The following is a 27,704-nucleotide window of genomic DNA, read 5'->3' on the forward strand; positions in this document are numbered from 1 at the left end:
AGTTTCTGAATTTACTTGGAAGGTTCAATTCTATGTCAATTCTTTCACTTTCAATGAAAGACAAGGATTATTTAAAATGTACTTTATAAAAGTGCAGTGATCTCAATAGTGAAACAAGCAAGCAAGTTTGTCTTTTTGTTTTTAGTTTTTTGGGAATCAGATTCTAAAATCACATGGATTACAGCACAGTGTGACATTTGACTAATCACCTGATATTTAATATTTATGTGGTTGATCAATATAGGGCAATATAATCCAGAATTAGCAAGACTGAGTAATACAGATTCTGGAATATGTAAGAGGGGCATGGCATGATTTTAATGCCCCTGTAAATGTGTCTCACCTTTATCTTGCTTTCCTCCGTGGCCACAGTGCCATCAGTCACCAGAGATGAGCTCATTACCTCCTCAAGAAAGTTATGGAGTTTCTCCTCATCATGTACTGCATTAGAGCCCGCTGTTTCTATGAGGATGTAGAATGGGCTCTCTGTGGGACAAGACAGTCCCACTTTAGGATGAACAAGAAACGGGTTTCTCTGGGGGGGAAGGGGGGGCCTAGAAACCAATCCATATAATCCCCAACTGCTGGGCAGTGCTTGGAAACCAGCAGGAGATGTGGCTTATGTTGACCTCTGTCCTGCTCTTACCTTTGATGGGATTGGCCAGTCTCAGGTGGTCCTCCACCAGTCTCATGCAGGCGCTGTCCAAGAACTCAAATGCAGACAGGACCTCTCCCAGCATGCTCCTACAGTGCTGGAAGGTATCCAGCAGCTGCTGGAAACTGGAGCAACCTGAAAACAAGAGGAGAATACACTGTCACAGGAGCATAGGAATTCTGTTTATTTGTTTCTTAATTTAAATTTGAAATCCAGTTATATTTCTCCTCTCTTTTTTTTAATATATATATTTTTTCAGGAAAAAATCAAAGCATGCATCCTTCAAAATGCCTGTGGAGAATAAAAAGCACTTACACCCAGAAAGCCCCACAGCCCAGCTATTACATAAATGTGAGGACTTGATGCAGCTGAAACTGAAGAAACCACAAGTAGGCACTGTGTAGTGTGGAAAAATAAGGATCCTTCTACAGGTTGGAAGTCACACTGGTAGTTAATCGAAGCACCATACCCAAAAAGGCCACATTGACTGATCTTGGCTTGCGTGGGCACATGATGGAGATGGCAGTGATGACCCCCAGGGTGCCCTCTGACCCAATGAGCAGCTGCTTGAGGTCATAGCCAGTGTTGTCCTTTCTCAGGGCAGCCAGGCAGTTCAGCACCTTGCCTTCAGCGAGCACCTGAAGACAGAGCCAAAAACAGCCTGTGTTAAATTGATCAAAGGCCTAGTGCACACATCCTTAAAACTGACGGCTTTTAAATTTTGAGCCTCTCAGGAGATCCAAGTGTTTGTGTTTAACATAAAGTCACTGCTGTGACAACAGTCATGCTTTCCTTTCCTGTGTTGCCTGTCAATAGGTCTGTCCCACCAAGGAATCAAAATATTCTACTGCAGGAAATGGGTACAGTCTGTCTGTATTACTCCAAAACGTCCAAGAGGAAAGATTACACTGTTACAGTTACACTGTAAAGTCTAATATGCTGGAATTGAAGGTTGATTGCATGATTGGATTATTAGTGTAGGGGAAATAAACAAGCTCTGATGGGTTGAATGGTCTGTTTTTGGGTGATTTTCTTCCATTATCCTGTTCAAAAACAGGGAGGCTTCCACTTAGGTACACAGAGGTAACCTCTCATATATACTTTAAGACAGGCCGTTCCTCTTTGTTCACATAAAGACAAACCATTTCTCTACAGCTGCACCTGAACCTGTTGCCTTTATTAAATCCAACAACAGTGACATCTGTTCTCTGATCTGTGTGGAAGCACAGCTGCAAGTGCTTGTATTGATCACTTAGCCTTGTGAAACCATTTCCCACATTTCTTTCCACTTGACAAGAGAGGAATTATTCACACAATGATGCATACAATCCTTTCTGTGACTCTGTAAAGTGATCTGTATTCATCTGTTCACAAACTATACAAAATTAAAAAAATATTGACGTTGCTGCTGTTCTTAAACTAGGACTTTCCTCCAGGCTGGTCTACCTGGACCTAACTCACCACCCCACACCCAGCCTTCCTGAATTGACCACCCTCTCTCACCGCCTCCAGCCCCAGCACCGTCCCTCGCAAAGGTCCATATCGCAGCAATCGCAGCCCCCCAGCATTGGTCGCAACATTGCCCCCAATGTGGCAACTGCCCTTGGCTCCCAGGTCAAGGGGCATGATGAAATCTCGCTCCTCCAGGAAGTGCGAGAGGTTTTCTAGCACACAGCCAGCCTGGCATGTCAGGATCCCTGGGACAGGTAGACACCGAATGCAATGTACATTGAGGCAAGTTACAAGTTACAAACAAGAAGCCAACTTGGCCCAAGTTTTTATTTGATTGCTTACGCATTACTAATTGATCATCTATTTCTTGAAGGACTCTATGGTGCCTGGTTCAACAACATGGCGGGGTACCTTGTTCCAGACTCCCACAACCCTTTACACAAAATCAGTGCAGGAGCAAGTTAAAGCAAAATTCAAATTGGTTATATTCATAGTCCAGAACTCGTGGACTTTGAGCTGTAGGCACCAACATGTCCCAATAGAGATACCCCTTGTGCTTGTACTTCTCTTAACACCAGTACATTTCTGACTACCAGCTACTGACTGACCTGATATGCTGTCGAAGCTCAGGACCTGGTTCATGAGAGAGGTGGAGAGAATGATCTCATCAAACACTGGCACACTGCCCCCCACCAACCCTGTGTTCCCACCCTGGGGGCACACCGCCAGTCTGCGCTCGTTGCAATACCTGCAAAATAAGAGGGGGCCATCACTTCCCAATCCGGCAGATCCAACATCATTCAACCAGATTCACAGTTCGAAGTCACACATCAATGTACTTTGGTTTTTGTAGTTATTGGCCTCCCAATAATTTAAATCACGATCACTTCCAGCTAATAAATGGTCAGGATTGCCCCAATTTGTATTTCAAAGCTTACAGTGGCTCTCAAACGTATTCACCCCCCCTTGGACTTTTCCACATTTCATTGTGTTACAACATGAAATCAGAATGGATTTAATCAGGCGTTTTTGCCACCGATCAACACAGAACATGTCTATAATGTCAAAGTGAAAAATGTAATCTTTAAATTGTTCAAAATTAATTACAAATACACAACAGAAAATACTTGAATGCATAAGTAATCACCCCCTTTGGTATGACACCTTTGCTATGACACCTTGGATCCTTGGAACACTTGGTTATTAATGGACACCAAACGAGCACGATGGGTCAAATGGCCTCCTCTCGTTTGTAAACTTTCTTATGTTCTTATGATACACCGGATTGAGGTGTGGTGATACCAATTGTCTTTAGAAGTCACATAATTAGTTTAATGAAGTCCACCTCCTATGGTGTGTCACATGATTTCAGGTTCAATACACCTGTCTCTGGGAGGTCCCACAGTTGGTTACTACAATTCCTAACAAAAACAACAGCATGAAAACAAAGGAACATTCAAATCAAATCCAGAATAGGGCTTTTCAAAAGCACCAATCAGGGGTAGGATATAAGAACATTTCCAAGAGAAATCCTGGAAGAAAACCTGCTGAGGTCTACAAGAGACCTGGGACTTAGGAGAAGATTAATCTTCCAGCAGGACAATGACCCTAAACATAGAGCCAAATCCACACTGGAATGGCTTCAAATCAAAAAGGTCAATGTCTTGGAGTGGCCAAGTCAATGCCCGGACCTCAATCCAATTGAGAATCTGTGGAAATAGTTGAAAATTGCTGTTCACCAAAGGTCCCATCCAACTTGATGACTGAAGGGGGTGATTACTTATGCATTCAATTATTTTCAGTTTTGTATTTGTAATTCATTTAGAACAACTTGCAGATTATATTTTTCACTTTGACATTATGGACATTTTCTGTGTTGATACAACACAATACAACATGGGGGGTTAATACTTTTGAGAGCCACTGTATGTCTTTAGCAGGTGAGCCACTGGGGAGCCCAGTGAAAAGCTTGCACGGTCTCTAAATGACATGATGGGAAAAGCCTGAGGATACCTGAGAATCTGAGAGACTTCCTCTGTAGTCTGAGGTCTGAGGAGCACCTCACTGGAGCCTGCAAAGAGACAACACATCCCAGTCAATTTCACTGCCAGAAATCCATCTCTACAGCCTACCTCGTCACTTGAGGGAATACTGATATTATTCTAGCTGAAAAACCAGTCCCCATTGTTATTTTGTTATAGTTATTACAGGTTCATAAAGTAAATTATAAGTTGACAAAAATAAGGAATAAATGCTATAGTTTTGGACAACAACTCTACATCTTATTATTATTTATTAGTAGACTACCCTTATCCAGTGCAACTCACAGAAACTCAAGGTACCTGACCTACCCCACTAGGCCTCACCTCTTACTGACTTCAACCAGTCTACATTGTTGGACTCTAGCACTTCAGGGTCAGTGATGGTTCTCCCAGGCAGCAACTGCTCAAAGAAGTCCAGGTCTTGCTGGGAGACAGTAGTGAAGGGGAGCCTGTGCACTGTGGAAGCCTGGCTGGTTCTTACTGCCCCGCTGTGGACGCACCGGCCTTGTCTAGTCTCTGTCAGCCCAGGAAGATTAATTCTCAGTGCAAGCACCCTTCCTACCAAAGGCAGGGAGGAGGCAGGTTGGTGACAAGGCCACCATCTCGCTGTGTGTTTCAGAAACAGTCTCTCAACCCCATGGAATAAAGCTGCCATGGAAGCCCTGCAGAGAAGTGTGCATTACATGTAATATCAGACCATCTCAATTCAATTAGAAATGAATAAATGCAGTTATATAAAGTACTTTATAAAGTCTACAAAATGTTTGCCAATGTTTGGAGCTCGGATGAACCCAGATGGTAAGTTAATAAGTGAAGGGGGGGAAATCTATCTCTCTCTCTCTTTATTTGCACAGTGCCTATAGAAAGTCTACACCCCCTTGAACGTTTTACACATTTTGTTGGGTCAGTGCCTCAGAATTTGGCATTGACACAACAAAATGTGTAAAACGTTCAAGGGGGTGTAGACTTTCTATAGGCACTGTGCAAATAAAGAGAGACCGATAAAGGGAGAGAGATAGATATAACCTATAGTTTGAAGTAAGTAGAAACATCTTGTGGAAGTCTTCGTCAAATAATGGATCGATATAAGTAAGTTGTTGCTGATGATGATCACCATCACCCTATATCAATCCACTGCTGGATGAAGGCCTCCCAAATATATTAATTCAACGACTCAATTCTGCAACACATTAATGCTCGACAATAAAACCACTGGGAATCTCCTCTTTCATTCTAATAATAAAGCGTATTATGTGAACTGTCTTCAAATCAAAAGACAAGGCATTTTATAAATCTAGTAAACTATAATATTCTTCAACTGGGTCTTTGTCTAGGCCTAAGTATTCTATAGGGAATATACATATGAGCATATGTTGTTGTTATTATTTAAATCACTTAAAAACTAAATTATTCCCATGTACAAATTCGTCCTGGTCTGGTCGAACTAGCCATTCAATAAAATCTTGATCGTGTCGGGTCCCTACAACAATTTCCTGGGAATTTGCACAATTATGCATTTAATTTAAAGTATTTGGAAACGGTAACGTCTGTCTGTAGTTAAGACTTTTCGGAATATGTGCCATAGCGTGCCGTTTACTCACAATCAGAGCGGTATAATGCACTGCAGCAGTCACCGGTCCTCGGGTTTTTACATCTCGCCAGTTGTCCGACTACAGCACTTATAGCGCAGATTTCCGCAGTTCTACGGAATTCCGCCGATCCCATTGGTGCAGCCGCGCAGATCCGCGCACAATTGCGTTGCAGGAACCGACCTACGCAGTGCCATTCACCTTCAGAGACAGGAAATTGTCACTGGGTTACTTGATTTTATGGTAGACTAAAAGGGGAAAATAAAGGATATTATGTTTGCCGACAGAAAATAGTCCATGTTTTTGTGGTGTACTGTTAGTCTTTTCTAAAAAAAGCCTCAGATTTACAATCTTACATTCTTGTGTGGCACAAATAAGCTATAATTTGTTGTTCATAATTATACGGTTATAAGCATTATATTGTAATGCACTCATGATATAAAAATAAATTATGTTGTTAGAAAGTTTATATTTCTTGGTATATCTTCAGTTTTAGCCGTTTGTATACAACTTGAGCCAGCAATGGCAAATTCAATATCATATATATTCATGAGATGGACTAGGCTCTCATTCTGTCCAATGACATCTTCTTCTCCCGGTCAACACCATTTGGGCCAATCGAAGCGAAGGAAGTCATGAATATTTAATTAGCAGTACACCGTACCCGTTCACGCGGGCTGGATTAAATATATATATGTATTTATATACGCACATATATTTATATTCCTGAATTTTGACAACGATGGCGACGGCAATGTATCTTGAACATTATCTGGACAGTAAGTAACATGATTGGAGTAGTAAATATTATTGCAACATTAATTTGAAAAAGTTCCAGAGCCATACTGTGTGAGACATTAAATGTCTACCTTAATCTCACATGTAAGTTTCAAAAAAATATATTTTTATTTTATAACAAGGTTTGTTTGGACTCGATGTGTCGTGACAGATAGGCTGCCGAAGACTGAATGATGTGCAATGAAATCTTGAACGTGTCTATTTAATCATGTTTACCTGAGCACACTTCAGACAGCTGAAGTACAGGATAAACAGGAAGCCGGAAGTGCATGGCGGAAGTTAGTAATTAAGTTGTTTTTTGGTTTAAAATAAAGTTATTTTAAACCTCCGGGCATATTAAAAAAAACGTGTGTCGTCTATTTGTCTATGTAGCGCACTCTTATAAACGTGCTATTGGGGTAAGGGATCGCGAAGGCAGAGACCCGCTTCAGTGGTAAGAGCGGGATGTTTGATTTAGTGCTGCGTCACACGGGCTGCTCGCTGTAGCCACTGGTTGAGAACCGAGCAGACACGTCACGCACCGGGCCGTGGTGCCTGTCGGGACTGTAAAGGTTGCGGGTTTTATTAGACCCCGCGAATAATATTGTACGAACATGTGCAGTCAAAGATCATTTTGATTAGCATAGCATACACATTTATTTTTACCCCCCTTCCCAGGTTAACTTCCCAGATAACCCAGGGTTATCTTCTAACAATCTCAAATCATGTATAGATCATTTGTTTACAATAAGGCACAGCTGAAATAGAAGGGAATATTATAAATGACTACAGTAAAATAGGCTTCCCCATATGCAACTCAGAAAACACTGAAGTTTTTACATGTCCTACCAATTTTCAAATTTGTAATGACTTAATTGTGAATAATAACGTACAGATTGCAAATATATGCAAACAGCTTTTGGGAAACTGCTGCAATGAATTTAAATTCAGCCACTGTTCTGGGCCATATGCATTGGGGGAAATGAATGAAAGGTGTGAATCTCAGCATTAGATTCTTTATTATTTGAACAGATATGCTTTAAATGAAAGTCAAGTGGAATAATTTTTAAGCAAAAAATGAAATACTTCAAATATGTTGTAAACACTGGTTTAAAAGTATTAATAACAACATTGAGACTAAATATAGCCTATAGTTATCAACAGAAACATTACCCAACAATACAATATAAAAGTAGTAAAGAGAGAGCGCCCTCTTAACATCTGCTTCAATTAATCAACTTTTGTGGCCTAGGTATTGAAAACCTGCCCTGTGAACTGCAGAGAAACTTCACATTAATGCGTGAGTTAGATAACAGGACAGAAGGTACGTAAATGGCATTTCTGGACACATTTTTTAGCATACATTTTCTTTCCTTGTGTACCCTCGGCAATATAATATTAAATCATTTTTAATTGTTTTACTGATTATTTTCCCATGACTTAGGCATGTAGAAAATAGACATGTCACAAAGCTTTGTGCATCTAGCCTATTTGGTATACTGTTGTATATGAAAATAAATATGGACCCATTCACGAATTGCTGAAATGACCAAATATGTTATTTTGGCCATGTTTAAAATGATGATATGCTGTTCATATTTTCATAAAAACAAATGTAATTTCTCACTTTTGGATTTCCAGTAACAATACCTTGCTGGGTCCTTCCACAGTAGAACAGTCTCACCTTTGTGTCTTCTATTAACCCAGAAAAGAAAGCAGAAATTGACAAGCTGGCTGCAGAATACATTGCAAATGTGAGGAACCTGGCTTCGGAGCAGAGAGTGGAGCACTTACACAAGATCCAGACGGCTTACAGCAAGTGCAAAGAGTACAGTGATGATAAAGTGCAGCTTGCAATGCAGACATATGAAATGGTTAATATTTTGCAGTTCTATTTAAAACAATTGCTTATCCCATGGGCCATTGCATTAAACTAAGAACCAGATGATTTTATATATAGATATAGATATAGCTTATTCAGTTTTATAGAGCTGAAACTTAAATAAAAGAGCATGTCAGTCCTACCCACATTCATGCTACCACAGACAGACTGATATTCTGCAATAGGTTTACTATGTTCAAGACAGATCTCCATTTACATTTAGTATAATTCACTATCAAAATAATAATTGCATAAAGGGAATTAACAATTTACATTTTAAATAACATCTGCTTGGAATTAGTCTTTGCTGAATATTTTGTTTGTGTGTGTGCATTTGTGTATATATAAAGTTTGATTGTTGCCATCCTCAGGTGGATAAGCACATTCGTAGGCTGGATGCAGACCTGGCTCGCTTTGAGGCAGACCTGAAGGAAAAACTAGAAGTGAGCGGCTATGAGAGTCCTGATGGGAAAGGCATGAAAAGTAAGCAGGAGGTGGAGAAAAATAAATTTGGCATGCTCCTCTGAAATGTTTTTTTTTCTACCTGTGTGTATCTGTCATGTTTTATTTCTCGTAGATCTATTATTATTTTTTGTTCCAAGCCAAGTGTTTGTGATATAGGCTTTCCTAACTGTCAGGTATGTTTGCTTTTCTGCAGAGGGCAGGAGTCAAAGGGACAAGAGGGGGTCTAGAGGGAGGGGGAGAAAGGGGTCTGATGAAGACTCTCCAAAGAAGAAGAAAACAAAAACGAGCAGGTAAGACACCTGGAGAGGGGTTGGGGGCTGTGCATTAACTCATGAGGGTTTTTTGAAAGGAAGACACCTGTAAGGTAGAGTTTCAATGTAAGACACATTTAAATATATGTAGGTCGCTAACCTGATTAAACTAGAAAAACTTGATCGTAGATATACAGGTGCACAAATCTGACAATAGTATAACAAGAATAAATACAATTTATATATATTCATTTAACATAGAGGGTTAAATTGGTGACAGTAGCAGGAAATAAATAATTCTGACGTTGTTGTTTCTGTCAAGGGAGGTGACAAACAATTACTGAAAGGAGTAGCAAATAAGACTTAGAAATATGTGAATGCAGAACACCTTTCAAATGTTTTTTCTTTGAGATCTTTTTTTTACAGTTAACCCTTTGAATCATTACAGCCCAGACTACAGTGACTCTGTACTAGCAGTACACCCATCTGATGTTTTGGACATGCCAGTTGATCCCAATGAGCCTACGTACTGCCTGTGTCACCAAGTGTCATATGGAGAGATGATTGGCTGTGATAACCCTGATGTAAGTCAGTTTTATATCTTACAGACAAACCCTTTCTTTTGTCTATTACAGGACTTACTGTTATCTCAGTAATTGAGAACACAATTACTGACATTAAAAGGAAAGTGTACCACGTGACTAACATGACTTTTTCCCCATGTTTCTGTCAGTGTCCAATAGAGTGGTTTCATTTTGCGTGTGTGGATCTGACAACAAAACCAAAAGGAAAATGGTATGTACAAATCTATGATTGTGAATTAAGTAAATATTTAAATAATTTAAAAGATATTTATTTATTTTCCATATAAACACCTTCTGTACTATATTGAATATATATATATATATATATATATATATATATATATATATATATATATATATATATACGTGTTTTAAAACCATATTTCAGACTTGTTAAAGGCTTGTTTAGAAAGGCGATAAATGCAGTTAAATTGTTACTTTGTAAAAATGCTACTTTTTTCAAATTAAAAGTATGTTTTCTCACATATAATTATTTTAAGTATTAAAACTAAATAAGCAAAAGGAAACATACCATATTTAAAAAAGAAGGTGAGAATGCCAAAGCAAATATATTACATACCTTACAACAGAATGAAGAAACTTTACATTATCAATGATAATTTCAATTTATATATTTTAACCTCATAAATGAATGCTTATTCTATTTTATTTTTTGTTCTGCTTTTCTTATTGTTTTCAGGTATTGTCCTCGCTGTATCCAGGACAGAAAGAAAAAATGAGAATTAGAATTGTTTTCCAGAATATATATATATATATATATAACATACACGCATACAAATATATACATATATTTTCCATTCTAACTTGGCCGATTCATATGAACAGTCAGAATGTTGAGGTCTTTTTAAAATTGCTGTTAATGATACTTGAAATATGCATCAAGCCCTGTCCACTTTATGAAATGTAGTATTTGACTAAACAAACACAAAACAACCTCAGTAGACTACAACAGATGTGACCAGACTCATTATTATAAAGATGGACCCTCACTAAAGATGGAAACAGTCAAAGGTCTGTTGTTGTTGTGTTTTGTCTGAATTTTTTACCACCCTACCTCACAGGTCGAGCTCTTTTAGTGCTCTTGAGCCCTGTCTTAGCTCTTAAGGAAGACTATAGTACAAATCCAGCTTGAGCCAAAAATAAAATTGATTCACAACCTCTGTCCAATCAGACTTTTGTGATTGAGCTTTTGGTTTGGACAGTACTTTTGGTCAGAACAGCATGTTTTTAACAGTCCTGTTTTGATACAAAGTATTTTCAGAATGCTGATTGAATCAATCTCCTGCCGCTGCAGTTCCCTATGGGGAAATGTCAAAATATATCAGATTTTCAGAAATATTCTGAAGAGATGTGACCAATTTTTGGCATGCAAAGACCTGAACATGTTTGCACTTTTAAAGAAGCCCTTCTCTGCACTGTGCTACAGCCCTAATGAAATACATACTTCCAAATCTGAGCACATACAACATGGTAACATTTTGGGATTTCTTTCTGAAAAGCACACTTTTATTGACACTTTTAAAACATGTTCATATAGAAAGAGTGAGATAAATATATAGTTATTTTTAAATCTTATGTATTACAGAAGTTAACTTAAGCAACTAATAATTAGTAAAAGGTAATGCAAAAGCTGGTGTAATTTGTAATAGTTGTAATAAGTTGTAATATTTTTAAACATTTAAATATTTAAACATGTTTTAATGTATTTACATCTTCTTCATTGACTTGGTTATAGATGAATACTGTGTTCCTACAAAGTATCCAGTTTAAAAATCTAATAATATTCAAACTCAAAATGACTCAAAATAGTTGAGGTTAATTCAGGATATGTCTCCGCCTGTTCCAATGGGCACATAAACAATATGTTTCACAGTAGACAGGTTGCTATTGCCATACTAACCTTGTAAATCTTGTAAAATGCACTGAGTTATTTCATGCCAAAAATGAGGAAAATCTGTGGTTGAAACTATTGATGATTTAAAACCTTCATTGAATTAGATCATTTATGTGTGTGTGTGTGGATATTAGATTTTTTTATTAACTAAACTGTGATTTTTTTTATTTTTTAAAAATAATGGATGCTATAGAGTTAGTCTTGTTTTGAAGAATATTTATATAGATGTGTACGTACAGTATTCAATTGTTGTCAATAAATAAACATCAACTGTCATTTATCACAGATAAGTATCCCTGTCTGTATATGTGCTGCTAGATAATGTTCATAAGTGTGGGCTCTTGTAGGAGCACTGGTATATTATTTTGAAAGAAGGATACATTTTGGACAACCAAATATGAGAGAAAATCTATAGTACCGAGTTCAAGAAAGGCCAGTTGCTTATTACTAGTCAAACTCCAGCAAAAAAAAAAGATTTAAGTTTGAGGTATCTTGGGCATTGTTATCAGAATTTGCAGTAAATTATAAATGTTTATGTATCAAGATATTGAAACCAAATCCAGATTTTGTATAATAGGTGGGGAAAACATAACTGAATTTCTTAGCCATATTTGTTACTTGTAATTCTTGCAAACCATAAATGTGGGTATATGCACACACAAGAACATAATTAGAAATGTCAAGATGGTTAATTACCAATATGGTTACCAAACTTAATATTTAGTATCATGTTGTTTCTTAATGACCTGTTTTTTCATCTGTCTGTGCAATAGGTACAACCTCGTTATATTTTCTAAACCAATTTTACTTTCTCTTTTCATGCAAGACTTCCACACATGTGCACTGGGCTCTGTCTAGATTATAGCTGGGATGGATCAAAGAGAAGACCATTTGAAATGTGTATTGCAAACCCCAGCATTTAAGTGAAGCTTCAGTTAACACAGTGTGAAAGTGCAATAGCATAATGAAACATGCAAAGGATGTATATTTATACTTAAATAATAAGGCAGAATATTGACTGACCTATTCAAATATGATCAGTCCAATACAAATATAAATTGGATAGGATATTTTTATTAATTTAAACAAGATACATTTTGTCATTAACTACTTTTTCTGTTGAGTGCTCTGCAAACTTAAAATCTAACAAAACTATTACAGCCTTTTGTATTCCACTCACATCTTTTAGAGGATAATTAAAAATGAAATGTCATATGACACCTTTTCAAATTCCATGAACATTTTAGCCAATGCTGTTGTTACAACACAATGGTGATATAAAAAATAAATACATAAATTACAGTCCAGGGACCATATTAAAATAAACATAAAAACAGGAATAGATCTATCCTGTGGCTTTAAATTGAATGTGGTGTTTTTCCCATATATGTTGTTTCCTTTGTATGAAAAAAACTTGGGTGTAAATCATTTTATATATAAATATATATATATAACAAAAAAAAACTGAATTGTATATCTGAATTTTTGATTATGTCACAGAAAATGTTATATTGTTATGAATAAAGGATTTTGGGGAAATGCAAACCTATTGTGATTCACTTGTGCAACAATATATTATTATGAGGGTAAAATTTCACTATTTTAACAGTCTTAAAAATATAAGTCACATGCAAACACAGAGGCTTATTATTGCCTCTACCCATGTAGCAGCTGCAATATTTTATCTTATAATTTTAAGAATAAAGGATTCTTTGTAATGTCCACTTATAAATGAGCACAAAAGACGATGTACAATGTTTAATAAATTCAGCCCCTATCGCATGAGGAATCCCAAAACTTTATATCACTTCATAAACTGCACTCCAATCTTCCTACACCTAATATATATATAATTACCTACTTTATTATCAGAGTGTCATATATCTAGATCAGTGGTTCTCAAACCTGTCCTGGAGGACCCCCTACCCTGCTGGTTTTTGTTCCAACCGAGCTCTCAATTACTTAATTAAACCCTTAATTGAAGTCATTTGATTACATTTGACTATTTAAATTGTGTAACTGATAAAAAAGTTGGTTCCTTAATAAGATCATTTCCTTATACCATTGTAAACTTAACTTAAAACCCCTACTGTTAAAAATAATGAAAAGGCTCTGATTTAGGAAATTATTAGTTCAATTAAAAACCAGCATGGTAGGGGGTCCTCCAGGACAAGGGTTGAGAACCACTGATCTAGATTATATATATATATATATATATATATATATATACACACACACACACACACACACACACACACACAACACCACACACACACTGTTAAGAGCAGTCTTAGTTTGTTTCTGTTTTGGATTTATTAGACACCTTGAAGTGTGTAGAGATGCATTAAAACATAAAAAGTTACAATGAGGCACTGAAAGTTTTTTTTTCCATTTTGTAGGTTAGACATTCACCAGCGAAGAATACATTAATAAAGGATTGTATCTTGATCCATTATAACTCTCCAGCTTTCATCTTTGCCCGAGAAACATTGTTGCATTAATTTGTTTTTATTGTAATTTATATTGTTGTTCTTTCCAGAAGTAAACAGTATACATTTTGTGTTACATGCCCATGTTTCATGTTGCACAGAAGTCCTCTCTCTTCCTGGCCTGCTCTGTTCTGGCTCTACAGCGCTTCAGCAGACCCAGAGGGCCTAGGTCTTTACAGAACCGCCATTTGTAGACGGTCTCCTCCTTAATGACGTCTTCATCGTATAGCGTGTCATGGGGGGGATGGAACATAAGTTGTTTAAGTCTGGGGACTTTGACTCAAGGACTGGTGCTGAAAACCTGCATACACACACGGTGCTGCTCTCCTGCATCAGTGCATCATATAATGCATCAATGTGTTACAATTTATAAACACCAAGACCAGACAACACATATTAACAGAGATCCAAGCTGTCGAGCGCCAAGTATGGGGACCACTTGACCTGATCCTCTGAAGAAGCACCTTAGAGATCCTGGGAGGTTTGTTCCTCCAATTGATGGATGTCAAGGTTCTATGTGCATTTTAACTGACTGCACTCTACCAGTTAAAGAGAGGGGTTAATTTGATGTGAAGAGAGAGGAAAGAGAGCAAGTGAACCCTTACTCCCTAGAGTTAAATCCTAAAGAGTTCCTTACCTTGTGAAGCTTGGCCGCCAGCTCCTGCAGTTCTATCGCTGCCCTGTGGAAATACCAAGAAATACCCCCCCAACAAGGATGAATGTCCAAAATGTCTATTAGTTTGCAGTCTATAAGGTTACACTGCAATAACTGTCAAAAGGCCAGAATCTTTACAGACCTATTTAAAGCACAAGGTTTGGTTAACAGCAGACCTTCATTTCCTTTAAAGACTTACTTTACAACATTCCTCAACTGATGCCCCAGTTACACACGCAATTCTGGCATCGCACTGTCATCTAGGGCAAGATTCCCCAACCCAGGTCCTGTAGGACCCCCTAACCTGCTGATTTTTGTTCCAGCTGAGATCTCAATTACTTAATTGAACCTTAATTTATGTAACAATCTGCTTCGATTTTACTTTTTAATTGTGTAATAAGAGTTGGTTCCTTAATAAGTTATTTATAGAATTCGATACTTAAAACCACTACTGTTTAAAATAATTAAAAGGTTTTGATTTAGGAAATTATTAGTTCAAATAAGTCACTCTGAAATGCAATGTAAAGAACACTATGAAAATATGATCAATAAGACGCAGTGAATTTGGTAGTAACTCGACGCTCCTGATGAATAGTCTACTTGTTATTATTAGCTTATTATAAGGAACGAGAGACAAACAAGGCAGTCTGTGTGTGTGTGTGTGTGTGTGTGTGTGTGTGTGTGTGTGTGTGTGTGTGTGTGTATATGTATATGTCTCTCTCTCTCTCTCTCTCTCTCTCTCTCTCTCTCTCTCTCTCTCTCTCTCTCTCTAGTTCAGCTCACTCACCCTTCTGCAGTGATCGCACGATCTTCATGTTTTCTGCTCCAAGGTACAGGAAGGAGTCGCTGATCTCAGGAATGCGGATCAGCTTCTTTGTGGAGTCTTTGAACATCAGGTCCTTTCCTCCATACATATCGGACATCAACCGACAACTTCCTCTATAACGTATATAATTGGTTCAATTAATTAACATTATTAGCGATCTACCTGTTGGCTGTCCACCGAGTCCTCAGGCCCCTCCTTTCAGGGCTAAAGCTTCTCCGAGTCGTGGTTACCCAGCTGCAGCACTCTGCGCACTCCTCCACCTCTGTGCTGTACACGAAGTCAGGGTCGTCCTCCCGTTTGCGGTTCTGTTCAAAGAGCTTGTCCATCTTGGCCTTCTCCAGGGCCGGCTCATCATTACCACATCTAATTGCCAAAATGATGTCTACAATGCACTAATGCAATTAATTTTATGTTAACAATTTAAATAACTGCCTGCTACTTTAAATCTACAGCCTGGGTTAATTCATGCTTTGGCCTGTAGGTGGCAGTGAAACCCCATTCTTACAGGCCGCACATTCAGTTCCACAGTAACCCCAGGCAGACAAATATCCATCCACCCCTCCATCATCGAAAACCGCTTATCCTGGTGAGGGTCGCGGGGGCAGACAATTATATGCAATATAAAGCATACAGTTTCAAAGAGCACCGGTGGTTTGTAAGGCATTGCCACAGACGCTACTGTATTCAGCACTGCACACAGGTCTGCCAATTCACCCGAAATCTTGGAGAGGTTCCGCACAGGCATCACACTTCCGCATCTTCAGCGCTTCGTCTTCATGCATTGCGACGATGGCTGGGGGTTGAACCTAACTCCACACTGTTTAGCCAGAAAGGACATTATTTTTCTTTGATCGATTTCCGTATTATCTGATCTGGAACCAAACACGTCCTAATAAGTATTTCCTATCAAAATTTGCTTTAGCCTTCCCTTGGTAACGAGATCAAAAGTATTTTAACATTTGGGCATTTTGGACTACGTCAAAAGGCTACAGCTACCTACACTTCAATCAGCATGGACACATTATTCCTCTAAGTACATGCTCCTGTGCAGTAGCATTAAGCTATGTACTAAATATAATGAGAAACATAATATTATTATTATTATTAATAATAATAATAATAATAATAATAATAATAATAATAATAATAATAATAATAAATAAACAACAGAAGCAACACGTGAGCTCGATGGCTTTCATTTACATGGTGATAACTTTCTGATTGTTGCAGTCATAATGTATGAAATTAATTTGCAAAAGGTAGCAAATGAGTACAGAAAATAGACATTTAAACTTACATAAAATTGACATTATTGTTTATTCGTGCATCCTACTACTTACGTAAATACCTCAGCTGGCTAACTCTCTCTCCGCTCACGCTTCACGATACAATGTATAAACACTATGGCCTAGGACTTAAACGACCACTGATCCGCCTATATTAATTAAGGATGAATTATTACTTATGAGCGCGGATTATCACATTACATGTCCTACCGTCCGTTGACATGTTTAAAAAAATAATAACATGAACAGTTTGAACTCTCACGTTTGTCACAATGGAAAGTGAATATATAGAAAACAGTCCGGCATTTTTAAGGACACCACAACGGCTTTGCTTCGTTTTCCGGGATGACAGTTCAGTGCACATGCATTTTCTCAGCTAGGTATGGCGTGTTGATTTGTAGGCTGTTTCGGTTTAAGCACTTATATATACTACAATCCAGGGTTTGCTTTGTTGTCAGTATGTTTGCACCATGAAGGGGGGCATTTTTTGCACATTGATTTTAAAGTTGGCGCTCATTTATGCGGTCCTGGCAGGTAATGTGATAACCAGAGTAGTAAAAAAATAATGCTTAGTGTAGAGATCGGTCGACCCACCATTGTTAATTAATTACAATTGTTTTCCTAGTACTTATAATGAAGCATTGCTGAGTTTAAATTTGAACATATATTAACCAAAAGTGTATGTTATTATTTTTCAAGAACAAAGACAAGATGTGAAAAGATTGCGTACACTGCAGCTACTCAATCTTTCCATCGTGGCTCTTATTTAGAAATAAATGTTGTTGTATTATTTTCATTATTTACACTGTACATAACCATAAAATTCCTATCTGCTCGTAACAATATCCCAATCACCATTATTTCAGAAATGTAATATACAGTACAGAGACAGTTATTACAAGTTATTTTGACAACTGCATTAAAATGCTATATATCTTACTGACTGATCCCACTCTTGTCTGAGAATAAAGTATATTTAATAGCACATCACTGATACACATAGCAACATTTTACTAGTCTAGGAAAGTCCCAGAAACGATTGATGTTGTTTTGGGATTGGGAAAGAGATTTTGTTAGACTGACTTCTTCTTTTTTTGTTTGTTTTGTAGGCAAGGAGCCCTGTGGCCTTACAACACAATGTCTGGAGTCAATTACCGTGTCAAGAGAGCTCAGGAAAGAAGGTTTTCACAGGTAAATACATCTATGGAATTGTACACATTTCATTGTGGACTACAGTGTAATTAGCTTGATGTGGTTAATTCCTATCTGTGACCTAGTAGCATAATTACAAAGTTCTACCCAAAACACCTAAACTCTGTCTAGCTGTAGTTCATTTCTATACCTCCAACTAAAGTCCGCCCTTAAAAACACCCTAATTTTTCAATTTTGTATTGTAATTTAAGTCCAGTGAATAAATTGAAATGGTATAAAGGTAAGCCGTAAACTGCCATATGTTAAAAAAAAACATTCAGGTTACCAAAAACTGAAAAATAATGTACATATCAGAGTTATATACTGTGTTACTACACCCTCTTAAGCATTATTTGACAGTGTTACGCGCAGCTCCTGTGCATAGAAGTTACACTGTATTTCTGCAATGCACACATCTTTTGAAAGTTTATTATCTTGGCTACCACCAGAGTGGGATACCAGACACTTGGCAAACAACACAACAGTGAAGAGTACACATGGGATTAAAGAGAAGCACACGGATTTGGTGCCCTTTTAAGGGTACCAGAGGGATTTCTCAGCTTAAGGGGTTAAATTTTTTTAGACAAAAGGATTCCATCATTTATTTTTTATCTCCAATTGTAAACAGAGTAAACAGTGTGTATACAGGATTGAGTGGTTTGTGATTCTGTGTTTAGGGAGCTGGTGACCAGTGTGCAGTGTGTCTCGGGGTTTCCTGATACCCTACACACTTTGCTGATAGAGCAGATGCCCAGAGAAATCTACATGGACCCCTACCAGCTGGCATCAGAAGAGCAGGAGACTGGCTTACAAGTAATCATCTATATTACAAGAAGAAAGGCTGGGCAAACAACAAAGCTCATCATCTACAACGCCTTAATACATCAAAGGACAATTTATTATTATTAATAATAATAATAATAATATTATTATTATTATTATTATCATTATTATTATTATACATTAATTTGTTAATGAGATTTATCTGCCTTTGTTGTTAAGGATAAAAACAGTACAGGAGAATCAGTATTTACTACTATATTTACATTACTCTATAGTAGACCCTTGCATTTACACTCACCTAAAGGATTATTAGGAACACCATACTAATACTGTGTTTGACCCCCTTTCGCCTTCAGAACTGCCTTAATTCTACGTGGCATTGATTCAACAAGGTGCTGAAAGCATTCTTTAGAAATGTTGGCCCATATTGATAGGATAGCATCTTGCAGTTGATGGAGATTTGTGGGATGCACATCCAGGGCACGAAGCTCCCGTTCCACCACATCCCAAAGATGCTCTATTGGGTTGAGATCTGGTGACTGTGGGGGCCAGTTTAGTACAGTGAACTCATTGTCATGTTCAAGAAACCAATTTGAAATGATTCGACCTTTGTGACATGGTGCATTATCCTGCTGGAAGTAGCCATCAGAGGATGGGTACATGGTGGTCATAAAGGGATGGACATGGTCAGAAACAATGCTCAGGTAGGCCGTGGCATTTAAACGATGCCCAATTGGCACTAAGGGGCCTAAAGTGTGCCAAGAAAACATCCCCCACACCATTACACCACCACCACCAGCCTGCACAGTGGTAACAAGGCATGATGGATCCATGTTCTCATTCTGTTTACGCCAAATTCTGACTCTACCATCTGAATGTCTCAACAGAAATCGAGACTCATCAGACCAGGCAACATTTTTCCAGTCTTCAACTGTCCAATTTTGGTGAGCTTGTGCAAATTGTAGCCTCTTTTTCCTTTTTGTAGTGGAGATGAGAGGTACCCGGTGGGGTCTTCTGCTGTTGTAGCCCATCCTCCTCAAGGTTGTACGTGTTGTGGCTTCACGAATGCTTTGCTGCATACCTCGGTTGTAACGAGTGGTTATTTCAGTCAAAGTTGCTCTTCTATCAGCTTGAATCAGTCGGCCCATTCTCCTCTGACCTCTAGCATCAACAAGGCATTTTCGCCCACAGGACTGCCGCATACTGGATGTTTTTCCCTTTTCACACCATTCTTTGTAAACCCTAGAAATGGTTGTGCGTGAAAATCACAGTAACTGAGCAGATTGTGAAATACTCAGACCGGCCCATCTGGCACCAACAACCATGCCACGCTCAAAATTGCTTAAATCACCTTTCTTTCCCATTCAGACATTCAGTTTGGAGTTCAGGAGATTGTCTTGACCAGGACCACACCCCTAAATGCATTGAAGCAACTGCCATGTGATTGGTTGGTTAGATAATTTCATTAATGAGAAATTGAACAGGTGTTCCTAATAATCCTTTAGGTGAGTGTATATACATGCTTTGAATGAAGTTTATATTCTGTGACACATGTTGATCAGAATGAAAATGTGAAAGCTTTCTCAAAGGAGACAGGTTCTTGAAGATTCTTTCTTTGTAATTTTACTACAGATGTATTCAGTCTCTTAATTTCAAAACATTTCCTTCCTACTAATTTGGTACTAAAGTAAAAAATAAATCCTGACTTTATAATGTTGCAACATCCAGTCTAATTTACCAATTTGTGAGGATTGCCAGCATACAACATACAAAACAGCCCCCAAGTTAATGATACTGTAGAAAAAGAGTTACATAACAAACAGGAGTTCCTTACTTTACAGAAGCATAAATAACAAAATTGTAGGCCTACCTTTTTATTGAAACACATTTTGTTCCAGTATGTTCCAAAATATATCACGTTGTTATGTGGCCATATTTAATTTTGGAACAGTCTGGTTATAGTAATTGTGTCTGAGTCTTATGGGTTTGTTAACTCTCTTTATAGGTTCTGCTGGACTCCGACATTGACCTGGAGGCACCTGCATATGTGTCATCTGGGTTTTCAGCCCTGGTTTACCCCCTGCAAGGGCTGTCTTGTTCAAGGTGCTTCCAGGCCACAGTGCCCATTCACTGTCGGTACCAGCGGCCATCAGGTTCAGGGGACAGAGGGGAGCTGATCCACATCCAGAGCCCTAAGCTGCTCCTCCGAGCTCCGAGCTGTGAGTCCTGGGCATCTCCACCCATTCCCTTTATGTTGAGACCTGTATATATGGCTGCTTTGCACAGACCATGAAATAAGTCATCTTAATAAGTACTGTTATGCCACTGGCCAGTCACTTAATATACATGACAGCAATGGAAAATGCCTACTCAGAACATACAATCAAATCAAATATAAATTCAACATATAGGTATTTACAAGTACTGTGAATTTGCTTGTAAAATTATTCTCTCCTTGACTGCTCCCTGTTATATAACAACATTGTCATTCACTCAAAAACATTTACTGAATTAAGTGTACCTATCATACAATAGGCACTAAAGAAATTATTACACTATGTAACACAATTTTTGTTCCTGGGTAGTAAGTGTTATTTTCTAATTGCTCATGCCACAGAACTATAGAAAATGGCTATTATTCCCCACAAACTTTGCTTTTGAGACCAGGACAGTGATATTTTTAACCTATTTCCAGTGAGAAAACGGGCGAATTTGTGTCTTTTCGTTCACATAAAAAACAACATGAATCCAAATTAACATGTATTTATACTAAAATAATACAAAAATGACTACAAAAGATTTAGAAGAGTAGTTTTTACAGTATACAGTATAATTATAAATCTTGAAAAACTACTCACTTCTAAATCTTTTGTAGTAATTTTTGAATTACTTTAGTATAAATACATATTAATTTGGATTCACTTTTCTGACTTTATGTGAACAAAAAGACATTGGAAATAGGTACATTTCAAAATATATCTGTCCTGGTCACAAAAGCAAAGTTTGTGGGGAATAATAGCCATGTTCTTCTATAGTTCTGTGGCATGAGAAACAAAACAAAACAAAAATTGTTGCACAGTGTTATTAGTCAGGGGATAGCTTTGACACCCACACTAAAGCTTGATGCAAAGAGGCTGACTCCTTCATTCATTTATTTTGAACAATGTAGACTGCACCTGTATTATCATAGTGTATGTCATGCATTAAATGCATTTATTCAATACAAATATTGCACCTGTAAACACAGCTGTAGTCTTGTATTCATCCTTACCTGTGTCGTGTATGTTATTCGGGGATCTACTGCATTTGGATGTTTTCAAAGCACTGAAAATTGACAGGAGCTCTGGCCTCCACCTTAATCCTAATACTTCTACTCAAGGTCAGTTGCCTCTGGACTTCCCCCCTCAAATAGTGACAGATGCTCCCTGCTCAGCCCTCAATCACAGCATGTGCAGCTGGCTAGAAATCCACTACAAGCAGGTACCACACTCTGTCTCTCTGGCCATCAACTTTGCTTTGTAGACTAGTACTTTAAACCTATGGAACGAGAAGTCACATCTGTCCCGTTGTTTCTGGCAATGACATTCTGTCATTTTATATTTATATATTTTGAAGGATTGGAACGTCACCAAACAAATATTCCAGCAAAGATTTTGTTATTTTGTAAGCACTGGGTTTTGTTTTGTAAGTCTGTCCAGTTTTGCTTCTCTTGACTTGAAACAGCTGGATTGTGAAAGACTGCTCTCTATGCTTAAGGCAGATGTGCACAACAGAGCATGTTGGCAACTCTGGGCCTCTAGACGTCTGTGTGATGTCCTGACTGTCCTGATTCTCTCCTCTTGATCTGCAGGATCCAGGATCCCTTACTCTTGAGATCCCAGTGGGGGACAAGCAGCTGGCTGAGTCAGTGTGTGCCGGGACTCTGTTAGTGACTTTGCTGTGCTGTGGACTCATTGGTGGGGCTGTGTGGAAACATTTACCCAGCCTGTCCTAAAACCTACACAGACATGGGTAAAAAGTGTACCATGTGACTAACGTGACTTTTTCACCCTGTTTCTGTCAGTGTCCAATAGAGTGGTTTAATTTTGCATGTGTGGATCTGACTACAAAACCAAAAAGAAAATGGTATGTACAAATCTATGACTGTGAATTTAAGTAAATATTTAACTAATTAAAAAGAGGATATGTACTTATTTTCCATATTCACACCTTCTGTACAATATTGAATATAAATATAAATAAATAAATATATATATATATATATATATATATATATATATTTTTTTTTTTTTTCTTTGTTTTAAACCATACTCCATTGATATTTTCTGATAAAGGCTTGTTAGAAAGTGTATAAATTCAGTTACATTGTTACTTTGCAAAAATGCAACTGTTTTTTTTTTAATTAAGTGTATTTCTTTCACACATACTATGATTCTTTAAGTAATCTATAATAGGGTGATTATCTTTAAAAGTGTGAGAATGCCAAAACAAAAATATTGCATACCATACAACAAAGGAAATTTTACATGATCAAATCCATCTTGAGTCAAACAATGTATTAATTCACAACCACCATCCAATCAGACTTTTGTGATTGAGCTTTTGATTTGGACAGTACTTTTGGTCAGAACAGCATGTTTTTGATACAAAGTATTTACAGGATTCTGATTGAATCAAACTCCTGCCGCTGCAGTTCCCTATGGGAAAATATCAAAACATATAAACATTTCAGACCAATTTGTGGCATGCAAAGACCTGAACATGTTTGCACTTTTAAAGAAGCCCTTCTCTGCACTGTGCTACAGCCCTAATGAAATACATACTTCCAAATCTGAGCACATACAAATGGTAACATTTTGGGATTTCTTTCTGAAAAGCACACTTTTATTGACACTTTTAAAACCTGTTCATACAGAAAGATTGAGATAAATATAAAGTTATTTTTAAATCTTATGTATTACAGAAGTAAAGTTAACTTAAGCAACTAATAACTCAGGCAGCACTGTGGAGTAGTGGTTAGGTACAAATCCCAGGTGAAGTGGTGTTGTTGTACCCTTGAGCAAGGTGCTTCACTGAGATTGCTCCAGTAAAATGCCCAGCTGTATAAATGGGTACAAATGTAAGACGCCCTGGATAAGAGCATCAGCTAAATGACAAAAATAATAATAGTAAAGGGTAATTCAAAAGCTAGGGTGATTTTCTTTAAGCTGTAATATTTTAAATTTGATTTTAATATCAACACTTGTTTAACTTTTTTAATGTTTTTTTACATTTTAATACATTTAAAAAAGATTAATAAACAAGTGTATTTTATTCAAATAAATATGTAAATATTACAATTTAAACTTTAAATATAAATCATCTTCTTCCTTGAATTGTTTTTTAATTAGTTATAGATTAAAATTGTGTTCATAAAAAGCATCCAGTTTAAAAATCTGATAAAATTCAAACTGACTCAAAATTACTAGTTGAGGTTAATTCAGGATATGAATCTCCACCAGTTCCAATGGGCACATAAACAATGTGTAGAGAGGTTGCTGTTCTCATACTCATTATTTCATGCCAAAAATGAGGAAAATCCATAGTTGGAACTATTGACATAAATAAGACTTAAGTAAGAATAATTGTGTGTTCCAAACAGAATGTCCAGTTTTGTGTGGAACTGATTTAACTTAACTTATAGATCTTGCAATATATGTCAAATATCCCAGGGAACCTTCAAACTAACAGTGCTTTTCCTGCTAGGCAAAACAGAAGGTTAGGTCTAGTTTCATTTTTAACTTATGTTAAAGATAACAACTTCTGATAAAACCGGTGTTGCACAAGCTGTACTGGAAGGCTATCTTTGGTTATCTAACTTAATCTATCTTTGGTTATCTAACTTAATCTAACTTTGGTTATCTAATTAATCTTTAAGGGTTAACTAGACCAACTTTTACAGCTTAGGGTTATGGTGATATACACAGACCCATGAAATCTGCTGCATTGTGGCCTTTCAGCACTGTGGTTGGTCTTGCACCCCTAGGACAAACCAACCTGAGATAAATTTTCCAAATGATGCGTTTTTGGCTTTTAGGACTACAAACATATGCTTAACTAACCATGGATGAGCGCATCGCTTTAAGTGTTTTTGTGTTTGTATTTGTGAGAATAGTGAATAAACCCCATACAATTACATCAAGAGTGTTTCTCTTTATTAATTGGCTAATGCATACACATTAATTTCTTACAAGCTGAGTTCCACAAGTATTTAAAGGAAATCATTACTCATACGAACAGATTGGACTTTGGTCTTCTCTTTATGCAGATAGTGCAGCATTGTAAAGAGAAGGTCATAATTAATGAATGTGCAGGTTTATGACAATGTAAAATTTAACCCATATAAAAATTCTTGCAATATGGACTGTTACATTTTTACTACATTATCACACAGCTGAGGTTATGTTATGAATTAGAAATGTTACTTAGTGTAGTTGTTAAAACCATGTTCACATAATTTGCTAAAAAATACAAAAACTCTTATTTATATAGTGTGTTCTAAGGAATTCTTGAAGGACTGGGTTATACATTTCCTTTTTATTTTTTTAGCCACATGAACAAATATCTTCCTCTTTTATTCCCTTATTAACTGCGAGAGATGATACCACAAGGCAACATTTTTCATTACTGCTTTTTTATTATCTTAGAAAACGTAGTTGACTATTGTATTATTTATCTTTACTTAAGTACAAGTATAATGCATTGGAGATGCTATATAAAGATATTGGTACAACTAAAATGGTTGCTATGGCCAGTATCAAGTGTTACGTGTTGGGGGTCATATGTACAGCTCTGGAAAAAATTAAGAGACCACTGTAAAATGATCTGTTTCTCTGGTTTTACTATTTATTGGTATGTGTTTGGGTAAAATTAACATTTTTGTTTTTTTTTCTATCAACTACTGACAACATTTCTCCCAAATTCCAAATAAAAATATGAATGGAATGGAATGGCTGCCATACATGTAGAGATGCTGATTTATGATTTTGTTCCAGGGCTGTATGCTGTAATATGTGGAGCTTATAGTCATATAAAGAACCATAGAACCATATATGCCATCTTTTCAATTTCAGTTTCCTGACTTCTCTTAAAAGGAACACTAGTTATAGGTAGTTGTTCTTCTATATATTTTAAAATAGGTATAACATTTCATTATTCTCAAGGCATTTCTCATAACCTGTTACTAGATTATTTATTTTATTATTTGTGTATGTATTTATAGCTTTTACCCCATTGATTGTTATAATTGCTGTAATTCATGATTTCTAAGATGGGCTTAATTATACCTTATCAAAAGCAGAAGCACAACAAGCCTTGTTTATGTATCTTTACTTGATATATATATATATATATATATATATATATATATATATATATATATATATATATATATATATATATATAATATTCCCCCTGTATTTCTTCGTAATAGTTCCTATCTGCTTCTTAAACTACAGCTGTTTCACTCCACTTGTTGGACCATCACTAGAATGCACTACAATTCCCTGTCATAATCACGTTCACTTTTTCTAAAGGCACTTTTCATGCCTGAGTAATTCTGGGAAAAGTAGTTCTGTGTCCTATCCCCGTTCCTATCCAAAACCTCATCAGAAGGAAGTTTGAACTACACACCCCATAGTGCTCTGCGCGGTTAAATTGCGATTCTGGTTTCTTTGTAATCAGAATAGACGTTTTTTAACAGAGTTTGTCTAAACGTCTGATACGATGTTACGATCAGTTAGAAAGTTATCAAAGGAAAACAAGAGAAAAACGCTACTTATAATTTGTAAGTGTTTGTAATGTGTTCTGAGATTGGGTTGGGTCGGTAGTTCCGCTTCCCCTCCGCCATTGCGGGTCTGCCCCGGTCCAAGAAGATAAAAGAATAAAACAGGAACGCAAAAACAAAAACTTGTACTCCCGCATGTTATTCGCTGAATTTAGCCAGGGACTTTACTAAAGAGTGACATCTGAAACGAGCATAACCGAGCCCCTAATAATCAGGGCCGGTGGGAGGAGGAGCTGCATCTAGGAGTTTTGTGGAAGTTTGTTGCTGAGAGTTTCGCTTGGTAAGTTCCGAAAGCACATTTAATTATTTATATAGTAATATATTTAATTAACTTACTGCTTTTAGTTCGTATATATGTAATATGTAATCATAACACATGATCTGAATTACCTGCATAAAAATGTGGCAAATTGACAGGAACACAAGTACAATGCACCGTACTTTTATTCGGAAACGTGATTACGTTTTTGTGAAAAGTCTTAATATTTCATTACACATGCTAATAATCCACCATACTAACTTTGAATTGAATGATACAAACTTATTTTACGATTTCATTTAAGCAAATTCTACCGATCGGTATCGAGGGAAAACGGGAGTATTATGTTTCTTACACAGGTGCATGTGCTGCTCTCGCCATGCAAAACAATAACACAATGTTTAAAAACGTTTAAATGAATATGATGGCTAAAGCATTCGTATTTCTAACCTGTCGTTTTTTATCCCCAGTTCAACACATACACACACAAGCTCAAACCTCCCTTTTGAGTAGTTGCTGTACTACTTTTGAATGTTACTGATTTTAGTTTTGAACTTAAACTCAATTACACCTGCTTGATTTTGTGCAGTAAAGAACCGGAGAGAGAGTGGCGACACTGTCCACCTGTTATTAGGATCGTTGTAAAATTAATCTTTCCTTATGTAGGTTTGCTTGATTTGATCCGAATCAAGTTCAGACTCAGAACATATGATGGATCTCACCTCTATTGAAATGCACATTGCTCAGTGTTTCTGACATTACCAGACGTTTTAAAGTA

General features: G+C 37.1%; 5 protein-coding genes across 9 annotated transcripts in view; 3 read left to right on the forward strand and 2 right to left on the reverse strand.

Moving 5' to 3' along the window:
• d2hgdh (D-2-hydroxyglutarate dehydrogenase) overlaps window positions 1-6,792 on the reverse strand; it is a 9,493-nt gene extending 2,701 nt beyond the window's left edge. The window contains exons 1-9 of the mRNA XM_066708993.1: window positions 6,753-6,792; window positions 5,751-5,939; window positions 4,474-4,811; window positions 4,121-4,178; window positions 2,716-2,855; window positions 2,159-2,352; window positions 1,125-1,293; window positions 647-790; window positions 344-486 (exon numbers count right to left, since the gene is read on the reverse strand). Coding sequence (XP_066565090.1) covers window positions 344-486; window positions 647-790; window positions 1,125-1,293; window positions 2,159-2,352; window positions 2,716-2,855; window positions 4,121-4,178; window positions 4,474-4,804 — 1,179 coding nt within the window. The 5' untranslated portion in view covers window positions 4,805-4,811; window positions 5,751-5,939; window positions 6,753-6,792. The remainder of the gene's footprint in view (window positions 1-343; window positions 487-646; window positions 791-1,124; window positions 1,294-2,158; window positions 2,353-2,715; window positions 2,856-4,120; window positions 4,179-4,473; window positions 4,812-5,750; window positions 5,940-6,752) is intronic.
• On the forward strand, window positions 6,369-13,151 carry ing5a (inhibitor of growth family, member 5a). The gene is made up of 8 exons (XM_066709003.1): window positions 6,369-6,517; window positions 7,768-7,839; window positions 8,223-8,389; window positions 8,769-8,880; window positions 9,056-9,152; window positions 9,562-9,697; window positions 9,847-9,908; window positions 10,398-13,151. Exons 1-8 carry the CDS (start codon window positions 6,481-6,483, stop codon window positions 10,435-10,437), a joined length of 723 nt encoding a protein of 240 aa, XP_066565100.1. The 5' UTR covers window positions 6,369-6,480; the 3' UTR covers window positions 10,438-13,151.
• A 751-nt stretch (window positions 13,152-13,902) lies between these two features.
• LOC136753148 (serotransferrin-1) lies at window positions 13,903-16,998 on the reverse strand. Of its 4 annotated transcripts, XM_066709013.1 has the most exons (5): window positions 16,923-16,976; window positions 16,297-16,399; window positions 15,544-15,695; window positions 14,739-14,781; window positions 13,903-14,317 (listed from the first exon to the last, which is right to left on the reverse strand). In XM_066709013.1, exons 2-4 carry the CDS (start codon window positions 16,362-16,364, stop codon window positions 14,771-14,773), a joined length of 231 nt encoding a protein of 76 aa, XP_066565110.1. In that variant the 5' UTR covers window positions 16,365-16,399; window positions 16,923-16,976; the 3' UTR covers window positions 13,903-14,317; window positions 14,739-14,770. The 4 variants fall into 4 exon arrangements, 1 of the variants encoding a protein (XP_066565110.1); XR_010817399.1 differs by lacking the exon at window positions 16,297-16,399 and having other exon boundaries at window positions 16,923-16,998; XR_010817400.1 differs by lacking the exon at window positions 16,297-16,399 and having other exon boundaries at window positions 16,931-16,965.
• Window positions 16,999-17,148: 150 nt separating this feature from the next.
• pigx (phosphatidylinositol glycan anchor biosynthesis, class X) lies at window positions 17,149-25,017 on the forward strand. 2 transcript variants are annotated; one of them, XM_066709001.1, is made up of 6 exons: window positions 17,215-17,402; window positions 17,978-18,059; window positions 18,737-18,872; window positions 20,848-21,061; window positions 22,222-22,322; window positions 22,693-25,017. In XM_066709001.1, the coding sequence occupies exons 1-6, from the start codon at window positions 17,339-17,341 to the stop codon at window positions 22,834-22,836; spliced, it is 741 nt and encodes a 246-aa protein (XP_066565098.1). In that variant the 5' UTR covers window positions 17,215-17,338; the 3' UTR covers window positions 22,837-25,017. The 2 variants fall into 2 exon arrangements, with proteins under 2 accessions (XP_066565099.1, XP_066565098.1); XM_066709002.1 differs by lacking the exon at window positions 18,737-18,872 and having other exon boundaries at window positions 17,149-17,248.
• Window positions 25,018-26,558: 1,541 nt separating this feature from the next.
• The window catches only part of pak2b (p21 protein (Cdc42/Rac)-activated kinase 2b), a 34,980-nt gene continuing 33,834 nt past the window's right edge, over window positions 26,559-27,704 (forward strand). Inside the window, exon 1 of the mRNA XM_066708990.1 lies at window positions 26,559-26,947. The gene's annotated coding sequence lies outside the window, so the exon portion shown is untranslated. The remainder of the gene's footprint in view (window positions 26,948-27,704) is intronic.

The sequence above is a fragment of the Amia ocellicauda genome, chromosome 7 (assembly GCF_036373705.1).
Source record: "Amia ocellicauda isolate fAmiCal2 chromosome 7, fAmiCal2.hap1, whole genome shotgun sequence".
Classification (NCBI taxonomy): domain Eukaryota; kingdom Metazoa; phylum Chordata; class Actinopteri; order Amiiformes; family Amiidae; genus Amia; species Amia ocellicauda.